Here is a 25,067-nt window from a genome sequence, read left to right on the forward strand (position 1 = left end):
GGCCAGTGAGCTCCAGAGAAGCTGGCTCAGAAGAGAGGCCTGTGTGTGTGGTTCGACTGTGGGTCCCCCGGCATTGGGGGTCAGTGTATGTGGGGAGTGGGAAAAGACTCAGTGTGGGGGTTCCACCGGTCACAGAGCCAGTGCCAGGGGGACCCGGCTCTGTGTCCCCATGACGCCAGCACATCCTGCTAACTCCAACAATCCAGTCCTAGGGAAGCAGGGTGGGCTTGGACCAGCAGTACCTGGGGGCTCCTTAGAAACACAGAATCCAGGCTCTGCTGCAGACCTCCTCAGTCTGTGATGGAACAAGAGCCCAGGTGGTCCCCTGCTCACTGGAGTGGCAGAGGCGCTGGCCCAGGGGACTGTCCTTGACCACGCTGGACAGATGCATCGCTAGGACTGTGGTGGCGTGCCCCTTCTCCTCCTCCCCACCCTCCAGCCACCCCACCTGAGCAGGAGTTGGGGAGGGGAGAAGGGAGCCAAGGAGCCAAGGAAACGAGTCCAAACCTAGGCTGGGAGCCAGATTTAGCCAACCCTCCACTTAGCCCCTGGCTGAGTTCCTTCCTTGTTCCCCCCGGGCTCAGTCCCTGAAGAAGCCTCCCCCGTGGAAGACGTGTGTCCTTCACTCACCATCAAGTCCTTGACACATAGCCCAGCCTCACCTGCGTTGTCGACCAGGGGCCAAATCATTATTGGCCAAACTGTCATGAAACAGGCAGCCCCAGAGCAGAAAGCGGTGACTCCCGAGACAGGGCTGAGGGGCAGGCCTTCACTAAAGGACTGGCAGCTGGCGTTTCCGCGACACCCCGTGTGTGATGCTTCCTGTGTAGGGCTCAGCTGGCGCCCTCAGGCCAGCCTGTGCTTCCTTGCCTCCATCACAGGTTTTCAGATGTGCTGCCCACAGGCCCAGTGGGCATTTCAGAGAAGAAACGTAGCCAAGCTGGTATGTCCCTTTGTGGGGGATTTTTGTCCAAGCTGTGGCAACCCCACCACCACCCCGCCAACCCTAACTCTGTACAGCTTAAGGCTGCTTTCCTTAAAAAACACACATACATATACAGTGTGGTTAAAATAAAATGTATTTCGTATAAATATCTCCATCATGGAATCATACAAAGAAGGCCCAAGAGGCAGACTGGGGTTTGCTTGTTTTAAATACAGAGGTATAAATAACTGTACATGGGCAGCTAAATACAGAGTGGTGTGACAGCGCCTCCTAGTGGTCACTCCAAGTGGTGCAATAAAGGAAGTTTCATCTTTCTCACCCACTGGCCAGACATGGCACTGCGGATTTAGTCTCCAAGGAACCAGGGAGGCCTGTCTCTCCATCACCCTGGAGCAGGGACTCAAGAGAGACAAAAGGTTCCACTCTGTCTCCAAGGCTGCTACTTGGTAGCAGGTCAAGTAAAGGGTTTGAGAGGGAAGGAGATGGGGAAATAAGATGTGAAGCTTGGGGATATAATCTCCCTCCAATCTCCCCAGTCCTGTGACCTCAGATAATCGAGAGTGGGTGTCATCATTAAGCTCCATGGCAGCAGCTTTAACTTCTCCTGTGGGCGCCTGGAGCATTGGGATCGCTGGGCAGCCCTGCTGCCCCATCCTTTTTCATCTCGTAGGGAAATACAGCACCAAAGATGTCTTCATGATAGCGCTTCTGGCTCTTTAAGGGAAAACAGAGGCCACGGATTACTATCAGCTCTGTTGGTGCAGCCCCCTCTCACTCAGCAGGTCCAGGCTGGGACAAGCCCCCAGGGTTCCCTGGTTTCCCCATCACACTCATGAACTATTTGCCTTCCCAATTGCCATGCTTAGATTAGATCTGAATCTCACTTAAGACTCGGTAACTCCCATGAGCACCCACTCTGGTGTGGACCACAAAACATCTCCCCAAGCTTTGTGACGGCCATTAAAGCCTGTTCATTGGAAAAGACCCTGATGCCGGGAAAGATAGAAGGCAGGAGGAGAAGGGGATGACAGAGGATGAGATGATTGCATGGCATCACTGACTCAATGAACATGAGTTTGAGCAAGCTCCGGGAGATGGTGGACAGAAAAGCCTGGCGTGCTGTAGTCCACCGGGTCGCAAAGAGTCGGACACGACTGAGCGACTGAACAATAACAAAGCCTGCACTGTGCTTGTCCCACAGGGCTCCAGAAACTGTGGGCTCTGAGATAAATATGGTTGGGAAATGCTGTGCACTTTCTCCCAGTTTTCAAGCTCTTTGATGCACAGCAGCATGTTAGGGGCTCTGAGTGTCTTGAAGAAAATCAACACGTTTGCCTTTGTCCAACTGAGCAACCAGATCAGGATGGACAGTCAGGCCTTCTAACAGATCACCAGCTCTGACCTCCCACCCTCTCTAGGATTCCTTTGGGTTCAGTCTGAGCCTGAGTTCCCTGGTCCCTGCTTCCAGGCCCGTGCCTGTGACCTGCATCCCGAGCTCACACACCACCAGCGGCCCTACCTTGAGCTGGAAGAAATAGTCCTCCACCTGCTCCTCATTCAGGCTCAGTGCGGTAGCCACCAGCTGCTTCAGGGTGTGGGCCACGTCCCGGGCCATGCGCACGTCCCCGCAGACATAGAGGTGGCCTTGCTCCTCATGGAGCACGCGAAGCACCTCACCCGCCAGCCGCTGCCGCAGGATGTCTTGAACATAGACCTGAAACCAGAGGAGATGGTGGGTCCAGGCCCCCGCTGTTGAGGGCAAAGGCTGCGGTCAGGCCTCCTGGCCACGGGGAGGGGGCACAAGGGGCCGTGGGGTGAGCACCCTCCCGGCCAAGGCCTTGCACGGGGACAATCGAGGTCGAGATGAGGAGGTGCACTGGCGCCCTGCCTGGCCCAGGCCTGGGCTGGGGCTGGAGAGGTGAACACCGGCCACAGCCCTGCCCTTGAGGAGCTGACCTCCAGTGGCGCTCCCAGATTTAGCACACCTGCTCTGAATTTAGCACACTTCAAAGAGGCATCAATCAAGCCACTTGCCCTGCCCAGGGCTCTGAGGCCCATCTGCTTACACCCCAGAAAAGGGAGCTTCTCAGCGCAGACTGTCCAGAGGACCCTCCTTATAATTCACAGCAGGGTTCCCCAGATATTCAGAAGTCCTGGAGTCAATTGGGGACTCTCTGCTCTTGCTTCATACAAGTGATGCCACCAGGCACAGAGACGTCACCAGGCACGGAGGCCCGTACCAGGTTGGGAGGGGTCCAATGGGACAAGTTCACAAAGGCTGAGCCAAGAGACTGTTCTGACTGCTCAGACTCTTGGGGCAAAGTGCCCACTGGGGCAGCAGAGCGGGTCAGCAGGCCATTCAGGGAACAGCAGCCACCATCCAGCCTTGTGGTGCCTGAGCATGAAGCTGACCTGGACCACCACCCACCCAACAGTTGTACATCAAGAGCGGGGAGCCTTCAGCAGGCTGGGCACTGGGGATGAACCCATCCATGACCCTGACTTAGCCCTGACTGTCTCGGGACCTGTCTCTTCTCCTGGAAGAGTGAACATTCTATCAGTCGCTTCACAGCACCGCTTTGGTGACTGCATAATTGCTTCCATTTTATTTTTAAATATTTATTTATTTGGCTGCACTGGGTCTTTGTTTCGGCATGCAGGATCTTTAGTTGCATGATGCATGATCTTCCTGACGAGGGATCGAACTCGGTCCCCTGCATTGGGAGCACGGAGTCTCATCCCCTAGACCACCAGGCAAGTCCCCTGCCTCTATTTTGGAGCTGAGGAGGTGAAGGCTCACAGAAGTAAGGGGCTCGTGGGGAGCCAGACACCCACTATAGACTGTTCTTTTAATGCTTCACCCTTTCAACACGAGCAGTTGTGGCATTTACCTTGGGTTGGTCAGGCAAGCGGGAATAGGCTGTGTGCACCTCGTGCAGCACCCCCTTGCGGGCCATCTCCAGCATCTCCTCCCAGTAGAGGTGGTCCTCTTCCGGGCGGCGGCACCCAAACACCAGGGTCATGCGGCCGCCCTGGAGCCCTGCAAGACCCAGAGCAGGTTGCAGTTACCAGGGTGGCCAGCAGAGGGCAGGCGGACCATGCTGCAAGGCTGGCTGAGCTGGGCGCCCAACTGGAATCCCATTTCATCGCTACATCCTATCTAAAACAGTACTGTGCCTATTTTACAGATTAGGAAACTGAGGCCCAGGGCATTCATATAATTTTTCCACACAGGCTGAGGTAAACTTGGGAGAGGGGCCAGGAAATGTCTGTGGGATGGTTACAGTTACAGTTTTACTCCCAGGAAGGCGCTGGGCACCACTCCTCCCCATCCCCGGGAGCACTCCAGTTATACCTTTGTGCTCAGCCTCATGGAGCCGCTGCTGCCAGAAACTGCGGAAGGGGGCGATGCCCGTGCCGGGTCCGATGAGGATGCAAGGACGGGAGCGGTCCTCCGGAAGCTGGAAGCCGCTGGCACTGAGGGGACAGAAGGAAGGAGGTCCTGTCCTCAGACACTCTGGGTCCAGTGCACACACACAGGACAGGGGCACAGGAACGGGGTGTGGTGGAGGCAGTAGTGTTGAGGGGCAGGGGGTTGCAGTGGAGACAACAAGCTCAAATTTGATTTCCCAAGTCCGGCAGGCTCTTTCACGTCCCCCATCCCGGTGAACTACATTCACCATCACCTCACCCTGGGGTCCTATGGGAAAAAGGCTGAGCCTTGTTGTTCTGAGCCCACCACCGCTGTCAACCTCTGTCCCTGCTAGAGACCTGGCTGTGCTCTATCACTAGGGGTTAGAATGGAGAGGCCCAGTGTGATGACCCCAGTGCCTTCTTTAGAGGCCAATAGACCCAGAGTGGCATCTAAACCCCAGAAGCCTTCCTTTCAACCCAATATTCCCCGGGGACAGTGGTCCCACAGTAGACACAGTGGAGGGACTGCCTACCTTCGCACAAAGCAGGGCACCGGGTCTTGGGGCTTCAAGCTGCTGAGCCACGTGCTGCAGACGCCATGGTGCAGGGGACCTTGGCCATCTGCAAGGACAGCACACACTGACCAACGTGGCCCCCGCCACCTGTGCATGACGCTTTCAGTGGCCTCCCTGAACGGCCCGCTCAGGCAAGCTCTACTCTCTATGTGCCCAGAGTCGGCAAAAGCTGAAAGGGACTCAAAGAGCAGGTGAGGCTCTCTCACTGCAGAAGCTGAGCCTCAGAGAGGGAAGGTGACTTGTACAAGGTCCCTCAGGCAACAGTAGAATCAGGTCACAACTCAGCTTCCCTAACTCCTACTCCAGTGCTCCTACCAAGAAGTCCTGTTGGTTTCCCTCAGGGTGGAATCCTGCTGTCACAGGATGTGCACCTGCCTCCCCTCCCCTGGTCCGAGGACTGAGGCCTGGCCTCTGCAGATGTTCTTTGAGTGAAAGTCGCTCAGGTTTGTTTGACTCTTTGCGACGCCATGGATTGTAATTGTAACCTGCCAGGCTCCTTTGTCCATGGAATTCTCCAGGCAAGAATACTGGAGTGGGTAGCTGTTCCCTTCTCCAGAGTATCCTCCCAACCCAGGGATGGAATCCAGGTCTCCTGCAAATGTTCTTTAGCAGAGCAAAGAGGGTCTCTGCCTGGTTTTCAGAAACCATGTGAATGTGCTTCTCAGATCACATCTACAAAGAAGTTAGCTCGGTGCCTGGTTCATAGTGATCTCTCCCATACTCCTCCCTCCACTGTTAACAGGTCTGGAAGATGAGAGTTTAATGATGAGGAGATCAAAGCTCAGAGGTGTTGAACGGCTGCCCAGTAAGTAGCAGACTTGAGCTGCTCCACAGCCCCAACCCCAGTCTCACCTCGGGTGCGGTACGTGAGCACAGCCACAGTGAGGTGGATCTCCGTGGGTGTGAGGTCCCTGGAGGAGCTGATGGAGTAGTACCGGGGCTTCAGAATAGGGAGCTGGGAGAGCAGGAAGCTGGCAGACACCCGCAGGGACGGGAACTCCTCCAGCACCTCCAGGAATGTGGGGCTGTTGGTGAACTTCCACTTGTTGTAATCTGAGGGCTGAAAGCCAAGGGCAATGTGAGTGTCTCCAGGAGCTTGCTCCACACGGAGGGAAGGGGCTGTCACAATCCACGATTCATTCACTCACTCATTCATTCCCACAGCAAATATTTCAAAGAACTAGGCGCTGTCCATGGTGCTGGAAACACTAAGCTGGCGAGGAGTTCCGTTCATCAGTTCAGCTGCTCAGTCGTGTCCGACTCTTTGCGACCCCGTGGACTGTAGCCTACCAGGCTTCTCCGTCCATGGGATTCTCCGTCCATGGGATTCTCCAGGCAAGAATACTGGAGTGGGTTACCATTTCCTTCTCCAGGGGATCTTCCCGACCCAGGGATCAAACCCGGGTCTCCCGCATTGGAGGCAGACGCTTTAACCTCTGAGCCACCAGGGAAGCCCTGGCGAGGAGTAGCATTTCTCTAACTTGTGTGCTTAGAACCTTACTGTCAACAACTGGTGGGCAGCAGTCAAATTTTTATCATAACCTAATTTAGGGGAGAGCTTTGGAATCATATCCTGGAGAAGGAAATGGCAACCCACTCCAGTATTCTTGCCTGGAGAACTCCATGGTCAGAGGAGCCTGGCGGGCTACAGTCCTCTGGGTCACAAAGAGTAAGACACAACTGAGCGACTAACACACTTGGAATCATACAGACCTGGGTTCAAACCTTGCCTGAAGGCTCTTACTATTTGTGGGCTCTTGTCCCCACTACTTAACCTTTGTGGAGTGAGGGCAGCATCACCTACCTCGTGGAGATGTTGTGAGAATTAAGTGAGAAAATGTGTGCCAAGTTAGTGTAGTGCAGCCACAGGATAATGGCAGTGGAGGTGACTGGAATCAAGATAATTAGAGACAATGGTGACGGTAATAATGATATCCAGTGCCTTTGCAAAGGGTTTCCCTGGCAACTCAAATGGTAAAGAATCCATCTGCAATGCAGGAGACCCCAGTTTGATTCCTGGGCCAGGAAGATCTGCTGGAGAAGGAAGAGGCTACCCACTCCAGTATTCTTTGGGCTTCCCTTGTGGCTTAGCTGGTAAAGAATCCACCTGCAATGTGGGAGACCTGGGTTCGATCCCTGGGTTGGAAGTGCCTTTGCAAAGACTTGGGCCTAGAAAGTTTCCTGTGAGTTAATGCATCCTTTCATTCATTTATTAATTCAACTACCACACATTTGTTACCATGTCCATTCATCCACACCATCCCTCCTCCAACACTTCCTGAGTTCCAGGCTTCTTCCAGGTGTGGGGAATACAAGAGAGAATGGTTCTCCTTTTCTAGCTAATTTCTGAGGAAGGGCACTTAGGTTGCATCCTGCAGACATTCAAAAAACTCAGTTCACTCAGTGCAACTATGTCCTAGAAATGGGATGGAAGAGGATGCGTGACTTCCCACCAGCCTTTGACAAGTCACACTTTGGGAAGTTGGGGTGGATTCTCTTGAAGCTTAAAAACCAGCTCTAGGCTCAGGCTCCCCTTCACTCTGGGACCCTGCCCCAGCCTCGCCCACCAGCCCCGAACTTCACCTGGCATAGGGTCTCCAGCCTCTGCCTCTCAGCCTCTTCTGTGGCCAGCTGGGCCAGCTTTCGGAGCAGCAGCTGGGTTGGTGGGGTGGTGATGTCCAGGAAATAGGTGAGAGCCTGGCTGAGTGAGCAAGGTGGCAGTCGCTTGTCCTTGACCCAGTAGCTGCCTGAAGAGGGAAGAAAGGAGACAGGATAGGAAAGCGGCCCCATTTAGGTTTCCCAAAGAGTGATAAGGCCTCTGGGACAGACATCCTCCACCCTCCAGCTGCAGGGGGAGAGAAGACACTGAAATCCTGGTTCAAGGAACAGTAAAAGGGCTCACATGCCCAACTCAAGTGCAGGTGGACGGTGCTCAGAGATAGGACTGCTAGGAAAGGCTGATCAATAGCCCCCCAAAGTGCACCCAAGAAGATACAATCCTGCAAAACTAACCACGCACCAGAGTCCAGTCCCTCTCTGGCATGGACTTGAACTTCAGCAGTACATACACAGGTGAACTGCAGACTCAGAGTGACTAACTTCACCAAAGGCTGATGTACACCCTAGGTAGGTGAGTTGTTCATTTAGAGAAAAGCCTTTTCCTATCCTGTGGTGGCTGCAACTTTTATTATTATAATAGTAATTATTATATCTGCTTCCTGCACTAAGTAATAGGTTTTCTGAGGGCAGACATGAAGTCTCATTCATTTTAGCACAGGTATATAGCCCAGGTGGGGGCTTCCCTGGTGGCTCAAATGATAAAGAATCCGCCTGCAATGCAGGAGACACGGGATCAATCCCTGGGTCAGGAAAATCCTCTGGAGGAGGATATGGCAACCCACTCCAGTATTCTTGCCTGGAAAATCCCATGGACAAAGGAGCCTGATGGGCTAAAGTCCATAGGGTCACAAAGAGTCAGACACAACTGAAGTCACTTAGCACACATACACACATAGCCCAGGATATAGATGTTTTGTAGCCTGGTATACAGATGGTATTGGGCTTCCCTGGGAGCTCAGAGGGTAAGGCATCTGCCTGCAATGCGGGAGACCTTGGTTCGATCCCTGGATCAGGAAGATCCCCTGGAGAAGGGAATGGCAACCCACTCCAGTATTCTTGCCTGGAGAATCCAATGGACAGAGGAGCCTGGTAGGCTGTAGTCCACGGGTCACAAAGAGTCAGACATGACTGAGCAACTTCACTTTCCTTCTTTCTTTCTATACAGATGGTGGTGGTGATAGTTTAGTTGCTAAGTTGTGTCCGACTCTTGCAACCTGATGGACTGTACCCCACCAGGTTCCTCTGTTCCATGGGATTTCTCAGGCAAGAATACTGGAGTGGATTGCCACTTCCTTCTCCAGGGGATCTTCCTGACCCAGGGATTGAACCTGCGTCTCCTGCATTGCAGGCAGATTCTTTACTGCTGAGCCACCTGGGAAGCCCCTGGTATATAGATGTGAATGGTTAAAATTTCGATGGAAAAATGAATCAATCAACAGAAGTGGCCAGTTAAGGAAACGGATGAAGGAGAAAGACAGCCCAGCCTCTGGTGTTGGGAAGATAGTTCAAGGAAGAATCCCTTCTCACTGGAACTATTACAGTCCAGAATATATAGCCCAGAATAAATAGTCCAGAACTATTTGCTTTGGGGCAGGCTTCAGGAGCCCCCTACTCAGCCAGAAGGACAACACTAGATGAGTGTTTGCAGCCCAACCCATCAGTGGAGCCGGGGGGCTGGAGGGAGGATGCTGAGGTCGCCTCAGCCAGGGTCCCCTGCAGAAGGCTCACCATTCTCACAGAGGGTCTCCAGGCACATGGGCTGGTGCGGGGCAGGGCCATCCACTATTCGCTCAAGGATGCCTTGGACCAGGGCCGGCTGGTTGCATGGGAAAACTCCGAGGTGCTCTCCCGGCAGGTAACTTGGAGCTTGGCTGCCCTCACAGGAGAGTTCTACCAGGAGGGTGGTGCGGCTGGAGAAGGAAAAAGAAGCCTCTGATGATGCCACCAGGATTTCCTCCCATGCTCCCTGATGGGTGGGCCAGCTTCCCCAGGAAACATGCCCTCCTTTCATGTTCCTGCCTGGTTCCATGAACACAGGTTGCTGACATCCCAGGGCTGGGGTGCTCAAGAGGGCTGGGGGCTGATGGGGACCGTGGCTTCTCCGTGGGAAGAGGGTGGGCAGTACCCCTCCCATGCCACCCTCCATGAGAGCTTGGCCACAGACTGCCTAAAGAAAGCATGTCACTGGGAGACACATGGGTATCGGGACAAACCTTTCCTAGCGTCAGCACAAACCTGGTTCTTATTAGAACACAGCCCAGTTTTGCTAATGAATGGAAGGACAGCACAGATAAACCTACGGAGAATCCACAACACTGGCTGCCCGGGGGGAGAAGTCCTGCCCTGTCAAAACTTCTGAAATTTCTTAAGAAAGAGCCAAAGGTCTGAGTTTCTCTTGCCCTCCTTTTTTTGGTGAAATAATTAAATCACAAAGGACAGGAAGTGAAGCAGGTGCCTGATTCCCAAGCTGGAAAACTGGCCTGTGGTTAATGGAGACCTGATGTGAAGGCGCTGGTGGCCACAGGGGTGAGCAGTTTAACTGGTCCTACCAACAGCACTGTAGCTCAGGCCAGCGGACACTTCTGTTTTCTTCTTTCAAAGACTGACTTACTCTGTTCTTCCCTTGATTAAAATAATGTGGGGACCTCCCTGGTGGTCCAGTGGTAAAGAATACACCTGCCAACGCAGAAGGCATGGATCCAATCCCTGGTCCAGGAAGATCCTATATGCCTCAGAGTGTCTAAGCCCGTGCGCAGTAACTATCAAAGCCCGTGCACCCTAGAGCCTGTGCTCCACTTGTGCTCCAAAACTAGAGAGCAGCCCCCGCAGACCACAACTAGAGAAAGCTAACACAGCCAAAAATAAATAAGTAAGTAAAATCTGTGGAATTTCACCCTGGAAGTCCTGTCTTCTGCTCTACCTGGATTTTGGACTCTGCAGATTCTGCTGCGATTTGAGCCTCATGGTGAACACATGCTTGGCGTGCATACCGCTCAGGGCTGTGGAATAGAGAGACGGTGAAGTGGCGACGTGGCTCGTAAGAGTTGGTGGGGCAGCCTCCACATGCTGAGTCAATTACACCCAACATTCCCCTGGGTGTCTCACGGTGATGTGCTGGGGTTTTCCTTCCCTGCCTTTTTTTCCCCCACTGTTTCTCAATCACAAATAAAGACCCTTGGTCTGACAGAAGGTGCCTGTGCTGCTGCTAGGTGCTGGGAAATGTAATTTAGATGCCCTCAGTATGAGGATTTCTAGAGCATCCCATGGCTTGGGATCCACAGGAGAGCATAGTTGGAGCTGAGGATATCCTAAACATGCAGAAACCTGCAGGACCACTGCAGTTGTGGTACAAGGGGAATCATGGGAGCACAGCATCAATAGGGGCCATCCAGAGTTCCTGGACCACAGCCTGGAATTGCCTCTGCAAAATGTCCAAAGGAGCTGGAAGGCTGGGGCCCAAATCCCAGCTTGGCCTCGTGCTGGCAACTTGTCGCAACTCCCTGAACTTCAGCTTCTCTGCCTGTGCTTTCCCTTGGGCTGAGTGTCAGAGATCACTTAGAGCAGCTGGACAAAGAGCCCAGCACAGTGTCCAGCACACGAGAGCATCCTTCTCTTTCCACCACCCTTCCAGGGTTCCCTTCTGGATACCCTTCCTCAGAGTCCAGACAAGCCCTTAGTCTCATCCCTACAGACACTTGGACCCAATGAGAGAGAGACGCCTGGTAGCCCTAGACTAACTGCCTCCATTCAGAGGGTCCTAGTGGTTTCCTTGGGCTTCCCAGGTGGCACAGTGGTAAAGAATCCATCCACCAATGAAGGAGACACAAGAGATCTGGGTTCGATCCCTGGGTTGGGAAGATCCCCCAGAGGATGGCATGGTAACCCATTCCAGTATTCTTGCCTGGAGAATCCCATGGACAGAAGGGCTGGACAGGCTATAGTCCAGGGGGTTGCAAAGAGTTAGACATGACTGAGCAACTAACACACACATGCAGATACACAAACACACACACACACACACACACACACACACACACAGTGTTCTCCTTGACCATAGGCTCAGGACTCAGACACGCCCACCCCTGCAGGAAGAGTAAACAAGCTCCGCGTGGTACAGGGAAGCAGTACCTTTGTTGAGGTCCAGAGGCTCTGAGTCCTGCACGAGCCTGTAGTGGTGTGGGTCCCAGGTCACATTGGAAGTATAGAGCTTGGGGATCTCAATGTGGTGCTTGCCACTGACATCAAACGTCTCACAGGCGGCCTGGACAAAGATGGAACAGACCAGTGTTAATAACCATTCCTGTCATCATCAGCAGCATCACCAACCCCGGGGCTACCATGTTCCTTACAACTGAGCTGAGTGCTTTAATTACTAAGGACACTTATCTGGTAGGGCTATTATGAAGACTGCATAAAGTGGCTGGTCCTAGCACAGAGTAGTTGTTGCTGCTATTACGAATACTAATAGTAACGACAGCATCTCCTTTTATCTGCATGCCCACACCATGAGACAGGTTTGGTTGCTCCCATTTTCCTGATGTGGAATTGTGTGGAGAAGACCGGGGCTTGGGAATCATGCTGGCCCCTCTCAAGCTGGTGCGCCTAAGCCCCACTGCGGGGTGAAAGACTTTGCTTCAGTGAGTTTTCTTAGTCAGTGGGGTCAAGCCACAGGCCCTAAAGACCTACTGAGATAGCCCTGTCTCCAAGTTCTCTGTGGATGGAACACTGAAATGAGACAAGGATGTCAGGAGGTGACCTGGATAATCAGAGCGGGGAAAGATCTTAAACCATAGCTCCCCGAGGGCAGGGAAGCAACTTAATCACCTTCTCCCACCTGGGGGACACATGTCTCAGTGGGGCTCTTCTGGGGGCTGTTGGGGTGCAGCAGTGACCTAAGTCCTCCAATCTGTGACCCTGCCCACACTGGGACCATGCCTCCAGGGCTCAATCGGGGTGGTGACCCCCAGGATGTCTGGGGCACAAGCACACCACAGCCTCCCTGCCCATGTTGGGGGGCAGCTCCCAGCTGTGAACTAACCTTGAAGGTTTGCACGGCCCAGCTGCGGAAGGCCTCCTCCTGCCCACTGAGTTCATCCCCTTCCCCGGTTGGGGCAAGCTGAGAAGCCCCCAGCTGGGACAACTTCTGGTCGATGTCATGAGCAAAGGCGCAGAACTGAGGGTACATGCTGGAGCCAAGGCCAAACACGGCGTACCTGCCGGAGGAGGACACGCATGGAGCCTGGGTGAGCCGACCCACCACCTGCCCCAGGGCCAACAAGCCATAGGCCAGCCCCCGGACATGTTCATGCCAGCTGGGCAAGGATCACTAGGGCATGCATCCCCTTCCTGTCTTCCCTGACTGCCGAACCTTGTCAACTCCCAAGACAAACCCCACCCGTGGCCTGCAGACCCGAGAAAGGTACTTGGTTTTCCTGATTTGACCCACGACACCCCGAGGACAGGCTCTCTTTGGGCCTGGACGTCCCAGAGAAATCCCCCTCCTGTACATCCCCAGCTCCATTGTCAGATGGAACCCAGAGTCTGGGAGCGGGGAAGGGCATTACCGGAACTTGTTGGTGAGTTCTTTCAGCATAAAGAGGGACTTCTTCAGTTTCTAGAAAGAGAATCATAGATGTGTCAGGACACGATTAATGAGAGCACTGCTTTTCCTAGTCATCCAGTGGCTCATTTGAAAACTGACCAGATCTGGCAGGACAAAGTCCAAGATCCTCACATGGAAGTTGGTTTATGTGGACCATCTATCTGGCTGGGACTCGGGGACAATTTCAGCCTCAGCAACTCATGGGGGCCTGACCTTTGATGGGGGACCCAGGAGAGCCCAGCCTTGGCAGGAGGGGTGCTGTCTAATAGCAGGGTATCTCCAGAGGGTCTCCTGATGGGACCTGAGCCTTTCTTCTTGTCAGATTGACAACTGGTCCCATATTCTCTGAAATAACCCTGATTTCCCAGAAACTCAAGATAACTTCCCAGGGGGCACAGTGGTAAAGAACCTGCCTGCAATGTGGGAGACCTGGGTTTGACCCCTGGGCCAGGAAGGGAATGGTTACCCACTCCAGTATTCTTGCCTGGAGAATTCCATGGACAAGGAGTCTGGCAGGCTATAGTCCATCGGGGTCGCAAACACTCAGACATGACTGAGCAACTAACATTTTCACTTTCTTTTGTTTTTTTTTTCCAAGATAACTTCAGATGGAAAATAGTGTCAGATCACATGGTAGGAAAATATTCTTTTTTCTATAATTTTTAAATAGTTACTCCTGTTTCAATTATTTTATTTTCTTGTCCTGAACACTAGGAAAAAATCTCAGATCACTGCCAATGGAGACTGAACACTTCTCTAATACTTGCTTATTACTCTTTTTGAAGAACAAAGTAAGCCATGATTAGGCAACAGTATCTGGCTAAAATTCAATAACTGTTTGACTTTCATTGGATTTACTTGGATTTACAAGTACTTATCTTTGCTGGCTTTCTATTTGTGAGACTGATATAGTTTCCTCTAAAAATGAATTTTTGAATTTAAAAAGGCAGGTCAATTTACTGAAATATATTAGGCATGTCATAGGCTTGGCGGCTCAAGTATACACCGGTAATTATGAAGGAGGAAGGCTGATGGCTAACTTTAGGGCAACCCAGAGTGATCGGAGCTCTCACTCCCAAATGCCCTCCTTAGGACATGTTGAGTCCCCAGGTCCTTTCCTTGGTCCTTTCGGGCCCTTACCAGCCCCTAGACCCCTTGGCCCTGGGCCCTGGGCCACCCACCTCTCCGTTGCCGGGGGAGTCTCCGTTGCCAAAAGTGCTGCTCACCACCAGCAGCAGCTGTTCCTCTTCCAGTTGACTCAGCCGGTACTGATCCATGCAGAGAACCTGCACAGCACCCAGGGTGGACGTCAGCCCTCGCTTCCCAGGCTGACTCCCTCCACACCCTCCCCAGGCATCCAGCGCTTGGGTCCCCGTCATTGGCTCTGTCTCCTGGTGCCTGGCACAGAGGCGATAAGGACTTAACAAGTCCCTGACAACCGAACCTATTTGCACACAGCGTCCTCGGTTTTGATTCTCCCATGGCTAGCCCATCAGCCAGCCCTGGGGGGTCTGCCTCCAAACCACTCCGTGTCCCACATCACGTCTTACCACTTCCACCGCTATTTATGATTCTGAGAATGTGGACATATTTTTCACAAAAACAGGATGAGCAGGTCACAAAATTGCTCAACTCCGTTGGCATCTTGGGAACACAAACGCTTTGCCTGAAGCAAATCTCAGGTGAAATACGTCAGGGCCTCGGGTTTCTACCCAGGCCAGCCTAACCCAGGATTCCTTCCGTGACTTCAGCGATGGAGGCTCAAATCCAACACTGCTAGAAGGAATGAGTCACCCTTAGCGGTTTCGTTTTTTTTCTCTGCATCTTATCCATTCTCTGCGTCCTTCGCCTTTAGCCCCGCACCCCGTACAGGAGGTGCTCTGCAAATGTGAATAAAATTCCTCTGGAACAGCTCATGTATATGGAGACTTGGCATCATTAGGAACATGTTTCTCAAACTGTGTTTCCTGGAACACTATGAAAAGCTTATCTACTGGGTTAGTTGGGAATCCCAGGACACATATCTCTCCTTCTATCACAGAGTTGCAAAGTACATCCTGAGGCTCAGGGTTATCCAGGAGCAGAGCAATCATTGTAAATCGTCCCAAACTTCCCCACACACAGGCTGAGGCAGCTACCTTGGGGTTGAAGGCACAGCTGAACAAAGCCCCGAGGTCCTGGGCCAGCGTTTCCGATCTCCCCGTCTCTGTTGCAAAGAGGATCGTGGCTCTGACCCGGGATGCCATGGCCTTATGCATCAGCACCGAGGCGAAGAACACAGCTCTGTGGGGACAGACAGAGTAGGTGCCAAGTCAGCCTTCCAAAAAGGAAGACGGGGCCCCTGCACTTAAAGCGGGGAAGGTTGAGGGAAAAGAATCCAGGTTTCTTACCAGCTATGGACCTTGTCTCACTCCCCTCCCCTGCTCAACCCACCACTCAGGTCCTTTGGGAAAATAGAGGAGAGAGAACTCTGGGGCAGAGGAGGTAGGTGACCCATGGAATTGGGGTCTGGTGGTGCCTGTGGTAAAGAACCCATCTGCCAATGCAGGAGACATAATGAGACACAAGCTCGATCCCTGGATCAGGAAGATCCCCTGGAGGAAGGCATGGAGGAATCCACTCCAGTATTCCTGCCTGGAGAATTCCACGGACAGAGGAGCCTGGCAGGCTACAGTCCATAGGGTCGCAAAGAGTCGGACATGACTGAAGTGACTTAGCATGCACGCACATCTGGGAACCAAACACTTTATCTCTCTTTTTTAAAATAGTTTTAATTTGCTTTTTAAAAAAGATTTTTAAAGTCTTTATTGGATTCGTGCCAATGCTGTTTCTGTTTTATGTTTTAGTGTTTTGGCCATGAGGCATGTGGGATCTTAGCGCACCCAGCAGGGATCAAACCCACGCACCCCGCAGTGGAAGCGCTGAGTCCTAACCACTGGAGAAGGCCCTCCAAATCCTTCCTCTTTGTTCCCTGTCCTTCAAGGCCTAGAAGGAAGGGCTGCCATTCAGATGTCAACATTGACCGCTCCCACTTACTTGACCAAGACTTTGAATCGAATCTCTCTTTTCTGGGGCCTCCGCCTCTTGTCCTGCCAGACATGGGTTTTCCAGGCTTCCACCTTCAGAAAAGAGGGCAGTTATGTGGGCAAGACAGGCCCTGGCTCGGCTCCAGCTTGGAGAGCCCCTCGTAAGTTGGGGGGGGTGGGGAGGTAAGTAGGCCCTGTCCCCACCCCTTCACTGAAAGCCACAAAGGGAAGGGCTGCATCTGTCTGTCTCCCTCAGACTTGAAGCTCCTGTCTGGCATAGATCAGCTGATTCACTCAACTGTCCCCCTGGAAGGAGGGGCCAAATGTCTCTTTCGTTTTGATGTCTCATCACTAGGAAGCCTATACAGACTGTATATAATGCATAGTCTGACCTGGGATGCTGTTGAGAGTAGAAGGAGGTGATATGACAACAGGCCCACAGTGTCCTGGGCAGTCAGTCACCCTCCTTCTCACCTTTAGAGCAAGGAAGCTCCTCCCTAAATCTAACCAAGGTCCTTTATGACAAAAAAAAAAAGAGCCCGTTTCACTGGATGGCAGTTCCTGAGTGCACTCTGGGTAGGGCACTGGGCTGAGCTGTCCGTGCACTGGCTCATGGGATTCTTGACCACCTCTGCCATCATGGGGCTGATACCCATCTTTTCAGAGATGAGAAAATCAGGGCTTAGATGGGTGCAGTGCCCTACCTGAGATCACACAGCTAGGAAGTGGGAGAATCACCCCAGATGTATGTGACGGAGCCAGGCTCCTCCCCACAGTGCTCTGTGACTGTCTACACCCCTCCCAGGCAGGCAGGCAGGCACATGGGCGCGCAGAGCCTTGCACTACTAAAGGTGCAACAAAAGGTGTTTCCTTCATTCTCACCTCTGTGGAAATGGACAAAAGCAGCCTTGAGTGAAGCCCAGAAAGCATCACATATATGCCTCTGTGTCCCTGATTCTTCCCTGTATGTCCTGCACTAGTGAGCATACACAGGCACACGCAAACACACACACACACACACACACACGTGCATGTGCAGATACACACAGTCTGGCTCCACCCCTGAGTTCCCGAGAGAGAAGAGGAAGCCCCCTCTTTTACCTGGTAGTAGTAGAAAGGGGACAGGACGTAATTTAACATCTCCTGGTGGAACACGGGGGTGATGCTTCCAGAAATCGGGGGGACCAGCCAAATCCAGTCAGCCGGGCAGCCCCCTCGGGAGCGGTACTCATTCTGCATGTACTTCATGAAGGACTCTGCAGCGGAGTGGTGGTCCATGATGGTCACATTCTGCTTCTAAATCAGAAGGCGGCAAGAAGGCGAGTTGATGAGAGGAGTAAGGAGACTGGCCAGTGAGCTGCAGGGCTCCTGGATCGACCATGGGAGGGCCTGGCAATCTGCAAAAAGGGAGTGCAATCCCCTGGACCCACTCTCACTGATGAAAATAAATACCCAAATGCAAGTACAGCCAGAGCCTCTGAGGAGCCCAAGCAGGCACAATAGCCGTGGTCAGCCCTCAGACCACAGGCTGCCGCCCTTGGCCCTCTGGTGGCGGTGTCCAGCTTCTCAGGCCATGCTCACACTCTCCCCAGACTCCCAGCAAATGGCTCTCTGGATGCTGTTGAATCAAACCACAGTGCCTTTTTTGTCACTTGTTGGCAGAGTTCCAGGAATCACCTCCCAAAGAAGTGGCTGTCTCAGCCAAAAAGAAACTAGACATCTCTGAAGAGGGCTGAAGCCCCAGGGGAACTACAGCGTATGGAAGGCAAATTACCACCATGTCCCACATCTTAAAATTAGAATCCAAGGGCCCTGAGCCTTCCTGGAATGATCCAATAAGAGCAGCCACATCGTCTGGAGCAACTCATGCAGTCAAGAGACATTTGTTTCGTGGAGTAGTTCAAACCTTGGGCTCTCATTAGCTCTGTGACCTTGAGTTGCTTAACCTCAGTTTCCTCATCTGTAAAATGGGGATGGTAACAGTTGGTACATCATCATGTTGTTGAAAGGATGCAATAAATAAGGGACATGCCTGGGGGCCCAGTCACTAAGAATCTGCCTGCCAGAGTGAACACGGGTTCAGTCCCTAGTCTGGGAAGTAAGATCCCACCTCCATGGGGCAGCTAAGTCCATGCACTGCAACTACTGAGCCCATGTGCCCTAGAGCCCGTGCTCTGAAACAAGACATGCTACCGTAATGAGAAGCCCACGCACTGCAAGCAGAGTAGCCTCTACTCGCTGCAACCAGATGAAAGCCTGTGCACAACAACGAAGACCCACCGCAGCCAAAAATAATTTTTAAAAATCTTAAAATAGTTAACAAGTAAAGCATAAATCATGCTCAGTAAATGTTACCTGCTATTATTATTTCTATCTACCAGGCACTGCATATGGAGGTGGAAGACACAGCCCCATTTCTGCCTTAGATCATGTTCTAACTGGGGGAGGCAGAAGGACCTCAGCTGTTTCACACGGTCGGACAGAAGCTACGACAGAGGTCAGAGCAGGTGCTGACAGAGGGCTGAGGGAGGGCTACGCTCAGACAGGGTCCTGGAGGAGAGATGGACTTTAGAGATAGCTTCTAAGAGGAGGTGAGTTCTTTAGAGACAAGTTTCTAAGAGGAGGTGAGTTTTTTTAAAATTTATTTAATTGGAGGCTAATTACTTTACATTATTGTATTGGTTTTGCCATACATTGACATGAATCTGCCCCAGGAGGAGGTGAGTTTTGAAAGACTGGTACAAGTTAGGCAGCAGACGGGCATTACTTGAGACCAGGTCAGGAGGCAGGAGAGGATCCCACTGGTAGAGGGACTAGTAGGACCAGCCACGCCTTGTAAACTTTTAAATACACAGCAACTGGGGGCTTCCCTGGTGGCTCAGACGGTAAAGGATCTGCCTGCAGTGCAAGAAACCCAGGTTCGATTCCTGGGTTGGGAAGATACCCTGGAGAAGGGCATGGCAACCCACTCCAGTATTCTTGCCTGGAGAATCCCATGGACGGAGGAGCCTGGTGGACTACATACAGTCCACAGGGTGGTAAAGAGTCGGACACGACTGAGCAACTAACACTTCACTTTTCACACAGCAGCTCCTGGATGCCAGACCAGTTTTAGGCTCGAGAGCTGATGGTGATAGTGGTGAGAATGGTTGCAACAGTAATAAATAATAATAACAACAAAACTGATTCTGGACTTCCCTGGTGGTCCAGTAGCTAAGACTCTGAGCTCTCAATGTGGGAGGCAGAGGGGACTAGGTTTGATCCCTAGTTGAGGAGCTATTAATATTTAACAGATTCTACATGCTGCAACTAAAAGATTCCTCAAGCTGCAATGAAAAGGATCCTGCATGCTGCAACGAAGACTGAAGATCCCGTGTGCGGCAACCAAGACCGGATGTAGTCAAACACATAAACAAAACAGAAAAGAAAAAACCAATGCTTTTTGAGTATTCACTGGGGTCAGGGAGTGCAGCCAAACATTTTGCATTGGTTTTCATTTCATTCTTACTGTAACCTAGTGAGGGAGGTACCATTACCTCTGTTTTACAGATAAGGAAATGAACCCAAGTCTTTCGAAGTTGACCCAGAAGGAGGGTCATGGGAAGTCCTGCCTGGAGACTCTCAAGCAGTGGAGGGACGCGGTCAGCAGTGGTCAGGAGACTGCTGAGGGTCAGCAGATTTTCTGGGACGTATCCACATCCTGCCAATGTCAGAGCTGATCTCGGGGTCAGGATGTGTGGTCCACAGCCTTGGGGCCTTCCCAAGCTGGGCCAGCCGCAGGGGGCTCTTCCTTTCTTGTCTCAGAGTTTCCCCATGCCCCCTACTCCCCACAGTCCAGCGTGAGCTTGGCCTGCCTATAGGGTGACCAGCCCTAGGGAACAGTGCGTGATCACATATATTTGCTGGGTGTTTAAAGTCAGCCCCCACTACATTCCACAAGGTCAGCGTTTCTGTCTGTTTTGTTCACTGCTCATATTCTTGGCCTGGCCTAGTGCCTGACACATGAAAAATGTACAACAAAACTTCGCTGAATGAATGAATGACTCTCAGCCCAGTGGCCGGGCTTCCAGGACATCTGCCAGCTTTGTGGAGATGATCCCAGCTTCTAAGGCAATAACAGCTTCACATGTCCCATGGCTCCTTCCCACAAGGATAGTGTTTATATGAGAGAGAGCAGCAGATGGGCCAGAGGGCTCAACCCCACACGGAAACCAGCCTGCTGTGTGTGGTGGATGCTGCCGCCCAGACAGGGAAGCAAGAGTAACCACTGCTCATGTGGACGTGGGCTCTGGTCTTTCATCCAGTGAATACATTTTTAGCATCTCCATGTGCCAGACACTCTTCCAGGCTCCGGGGGTAGAGCAGTGAACGAGAGAGACAAGGTCCCTGCCACATGGAGCTTATATTCTATTGGGGCAAACAAAGAAAGAAGAAGATGGACTTCTCTGGTGGTCCACTGTTTAAGAATCCACCTGCCAATGCAGGAGACTTGGGTTCGATCCTTGATCCGGGACGATCCCTCATGCCACGGGGCAACTAAGCCCACGCACCACAACTACTGAGCCCATGTGCTGCAAGTACTGAAGCCCACGTGCTGTAGAGTCCATGCTCCACAAGAGAAGCCACTGCGATGAGAAACTCACACACAACTAGAGAGCAGCCTCCACTCGCAGCAACTAGGGAAAGCCTGTGGACAGCAATGAAGACCCAGTGCAGCCAAAAATAAATACATAAAGAAGAACAGAAAGAAAAAGATGGACTATGTCAGGATCTAATAAGGATTATGAAGGAAAAGAAAGGGTTAAAGGAGTAAGAGAAAGAGACAGGATAAAGGTGGGGTGGGCGTGCCATTTTCATGGTGTCAGAAAGGGCTGCTCTGACGGAGGTGATAATTGAGACCTGGCTGACGGGAAGCAGCTGATCATAGGATGATTTGTGGCAAGAGTTTCAGGCAGAGGGAAAAGCAAGTGCAGAGGCCCTAGGGTGCGGACCATCTTAGAGAGTTTGAATAAAAGCCATAATTCCAGTGTGACTGGCAGAGCTGTGGAGAATAAAAGCCTGACTGGAGGAGCTGGGAGGTGATAATGTAATATGAGGTCTTTCAATGGTTTGGGGGCTTCCCTGGTGGCTCAGATGGTAAAGAATCCCCCTGCAATGCGGGAGACCTGGCTTCTATCCCTGGGTTGGGAAGATCCCCTGGAGGAGGGCATGGCAACCCACTCCAGTATTCTTGCATGGGAAATCCCATGGACAGAGGAGCCTGGTGGGCTACAATCCATGGGTCACAAAGAGTCGGACACGACTGAAGCAACTTAGCACATCAACGGTTTTGCTGTAAATGGAAGTAGAAAAACAAGGTAGTAGCTGGTTAGGGGGAGTATTTGGCTAGTTAGTCATCTATCTCTTTGAGATGGGAATCATTACAGCTTATTGGTCATCAGTGGAAATGAGCCAGTGGATAAGGAGACAGCTGCTATGAGAGGGGGAGGATTTTCAGGAATAAAAGTCCTTGAAAATTGGGAGAGGACAGGATTCAGTGCTCAAACTCCAGGATTGACCAGTCTTGAGAGGTAAGGAGTTGCCTGTTGCTAGAAGCATTCAAGTTTACACTAGAAGACCTGAGAGGGCTTGTCTCTGTATCCCCCAGCACCTGACATAAGCTGGGTATTCAACACTGTTAGATGCACGAATAAATGAGCAAAGCTGTAAGGGGAAAATCAAGAATGACATGAGCGGCTGGACCAGATAACCTTCTAACCAGAGCACCTTCAGACCCACAGATAGCAGACATGCCTGGAAACTGTGGAGCACAGCAATGTTGATCTCAACGACAGCCCGGTCCTTCCAGAGTGAGGCCAGCTTGTGTGTTTCCAGGCCCATCCTTCTGCCCACTTCCTGTAGAGGCAGAGAAATGGGGATGGGTCGGTCCCTGGGGCCCCACCCGAAGGCCCGCACCTCCAGCCGGCCCAGTTGGACGGTCCTCATTACCTCCAGGATGTTATATCGCTGGACATCGCAGAAGTCCCGGACTCCAATCTCCGTGCCCATGTACCACCCATTGAAGGGGCATCCTGGGAACTCGAGGCCGCCCACTTCGAGCAGCATATTGGCCACAGCTGGCAGGGCATACCACTTGAGCTCCAGCTCCCGGAACCATTCGTACCTGGCAGGGAGGCAGGGCTGGTGGCAATGGAGCCTTCACTGCGGCCCACACTCACGCCCTAATAAAAGCTTCAGAAAAAGAGTCAACCAAGAAAACACCTTTTCAAGTGCTGATCTCTAAGTTCATCCCATCTGGAGAGGTGAATTGGACATAACATGTAGCTAATTATGCATTCACTCATGAGATTATTCGAGCAAACATATTAAGCATCAAGTAAGTGGCAGGCTCTGGGCTAAATGCTGAGGACTCAACGGAACATAGCAATTAAGGATCCCAGTGTCAGAAAGCCTAGGTTCAAGTCCTGCCTGACTGATTACTGGCTGTGTGACCGTCAGATATTCAGTCTCTCTGAGCCTCAGCATCCCCACCAGCAAAGCAGAGATAAATCATGGGATTACTGTGACGATAATAGTACCCTTTACTTGTATATTCATTCACTCCAGAAATATTTGTAATTGAACACCTACTATGAGCTAGGCATCTTGTTAGGTGTTGGGGATATATTGCTAAACAAGAAAGACAAGATCCCTAATTCTCAAAGACCTTACAGACTATAAATAGGTAAACAAATAAATAAATGAGAAAATAAAGACAAGGTGATGGGACTGCCCTTGTGGTCCACTGGTTAAGAATCTGTCTTGCAATGCAGGGGACTCAGGTTGGATCCCTGGTCGGGGAACTAAGATAACTATGATCTCATGTGCTGAGGAGCTGCTAAGCCCAAGGGCCACAACCAGGGAGAGTCCGTTGTGCTCCCCGAGTGACACTAATGATAAAGAACCTGTCTGCCAACACACGAGACATAAGAGATGCAGGTTCGGTCCTTGGGTTGGGAAGACCCCTGAATGAGGACATGGCAACCCACTCCAGTATTCCCGCCTGGAGAATCCCACAGACTGGCAGGCTCCCATCCATGGGGTCACAAAGAGTCAGACACGACTGAAGAGACTTAGCATGCACAGAGTCTGTACACCACAACTAAGACCCGACACATGCAAATAAATCAATATTTAAAAAGAAAAAAAGCACAAAGTGATATGTTAGATGAAGGGTAAGTGTTCCTACCCTAGATTGGGTGTTCAGAAGCGGCTTCTCAGAACAGGTAAAGGAAATTCCTCGTTAACAAGAAATGAACTCTGCAAAATTCTGAAGAAAGGGCCTGTCAGGCAGAGAGAACAGCAAATGCAAAGGCCCTGAGGTAGGACTAAGTTCAGTATATTCAGAGGATAAAAATAAGAGCCTAGCTTAATGCCTGCTACATAGTGAGTGTCAATGTATGGAGGTATTTTTGAAATTTTGTAATTATGAGGTATTTTTGTAATTCAGTCCTGGAGCAGGGGCTGAACCCAATGAGCTCTTGAAATACTGTCCCCTATCCTGTCACCAGTCAGAAGATGAATAGCTAAGAGAGTTGGCAGGAAGGTCAAAGAGGCCTGGGCTGTCCAGTGTGAGAATCTCGGGGTCTTTCAAGGCTTCCCCTCCCGGGGTCACCACTTCCCAAGCTCCCAGGGCCCAGTCTACCTAAGCCATTGCTTTCCTGTCCCCATCAGCATCTTCTCATAAGTCTGAGGCCTGACAAAGCTGCTGTACAAGGGTGATGTGGTGGACTTGGAAAGCCAGCCCTTCTGGGCATCAAGCTGCTGCTGGCTGGGCTTTGGGGGAGGAGCAGGGAAGGTCCTGAGGACTGCAATCTCTCTTCGGAGAGGAGGGGGCATGCGTGTGAACTCACACTCCCAGCACCCATAGCCTGCTTACCTGGGATGTTCCATGGGCACCTCGAGCACAAGGTCAGGGGGGATTTCGAAGAGCTCTGGGTCGCGGCCGTCAGCCTGCAGGACTAGAGGCAACACGTCGAAGCGGCTGTACTTGGGCTTCCATCCCAGGTCGATGCACAGCTGGGAGCAAGACATGCCCAGTGAGCCTGGAGATCAGGTCCCCGGGGCGCCCTGGGCTCCGCTATCACCCGCCAGAGCTGGGTCTGGTACCTGTGTGAACTCCACGCTGGCGGGGTCCCCTCTGATGCTGCCATCCGGCATCTGGTAGCCGGCATAGCGGATGAGCTGGGCGTTCCAGACCCGGAAGTCGTGTTTCCCATCGCTCCGCTGGGGGAACACGGTGATGGCCGACCTTTCCCAAGACGAGGATGGTACTGTTTGCCACCTGGCTTCGGTGGGGGCTTCCAGCCACCACCCCCCTAACAGGTCCCCCTCCCCCTCCCATCTTCCCACTCCCCAGCGCTCTGCACCCAAGCTAACTGAACCAAACCCCTGCAGCCCTGAGACACGCCAAGCTCCCTCCAGCCTCTGAGTAGCCTGTCCACCTCCTGACATATCTTCTCCTTGCTTCTCCCCTCGGCTCCTACCCTTCCTTCCAGACCAGCACAGGGATCACCCCTCCAGGGAGCCCTTCCCACCCTTCAGGCTGTCCCAGTCCTTTCTACAGATGGACCATATCTCTCTTTTTGGCATCGAGTTAGCTGGGTGCTTGTCTAGTGAAAGGTATAGATTCACAGAGGACTGAAGCCTCGTTCAAAGGTCCTTCTCACTTCCTACCCCCAAGCCTAGCCCTGTGTCGGGTCCCCATCAGGCAGACACTGAGTGTTTGCTGAACAGAAAAATAAATGAATGACCGAATGAGTTGGCCTTGACCTCCTTGGTTGGGGGAGGGAGAAGGTAAGGGAGACAATTTGGGGTGGGTACGGATGAGCAGCGAGCTCCCCACC

The 25,067-nt window shown here is 52.2% G+C and overlaps 1 protein-coding gene across 1 annotated transcript in view; it reads right to left on the reverse strand.

Moving 5' to 3' along the window:
- Positions 1-1,067: 1,067 nt before the first annotated feature.
- The window catches only part of NOS2 (nitric oxide synthase 2), a 35,527-nt gene continuing 11,527 nt past the window's right edge, over positions 1,068-25,067 (reverse strand). Inside the window, 20 exon segments of the mRNA XM_055401664.2 lie at positions 1,068-1,660; positions 2,466-2,660; positions 3,838-3,986; positions 4,302-4,423; positions 4,894-4,981; positions 5,788-5,995; positions 7,519-7,682; positions 9,283-9,464; positions 10,475-10,553; positions 11,683-11,815; positions 12,593-12,767; positions 13,119-13,168; positions 14,338-14,442; positions 15,295-15,439; positions 16,193-16,275; positions 17,284-17,478; positions 21,976-22,077; positions 22,171-22,345; positions 24,101-24,240; positions 24,331-24,472. Of these exon segments, the coding sequence (XP_055257639.2) occupies positions 1,541-1,660; positions 2,466-2,660; positions 3,838-3,986; positions 4,302-4,423; positions 4,894-4,981; positions 5,788-5,995; positions 7,519-7,682; positions 9,283-9,464; positions 10,475-10,553; positions 11,683-11,815; positions 12,593-12,767; positions 13,119-13,168; positions 14,338-14,442; positions 15,295-15,439; positions 16,193-16,275; positions 17,284-17,478; positions 21,976-22,077; positions 22,171-22,345; positions 24,101-24,240; positions 24,331-24,472 (2,752 nt within the window). The 3' untranslated portion in view covers positions 1,068-1,540.

The sequence above is a fragment of the Moschus berezovskii genome, chromosome 20 (assembly GCF_049115385.1).
Source record: "Moschus berezovskii isolate FMDL1 chromosome 20, NW_MosBer_1.0, whole genome shotgun sequence".
NCBI classification, from domain to species: domain Eukaryota; kingdom Metazoa; phylum Chordata; class Mammalia; order Artiodactyla; family Moschidae; genus Moschus; species Moschus berezovskii.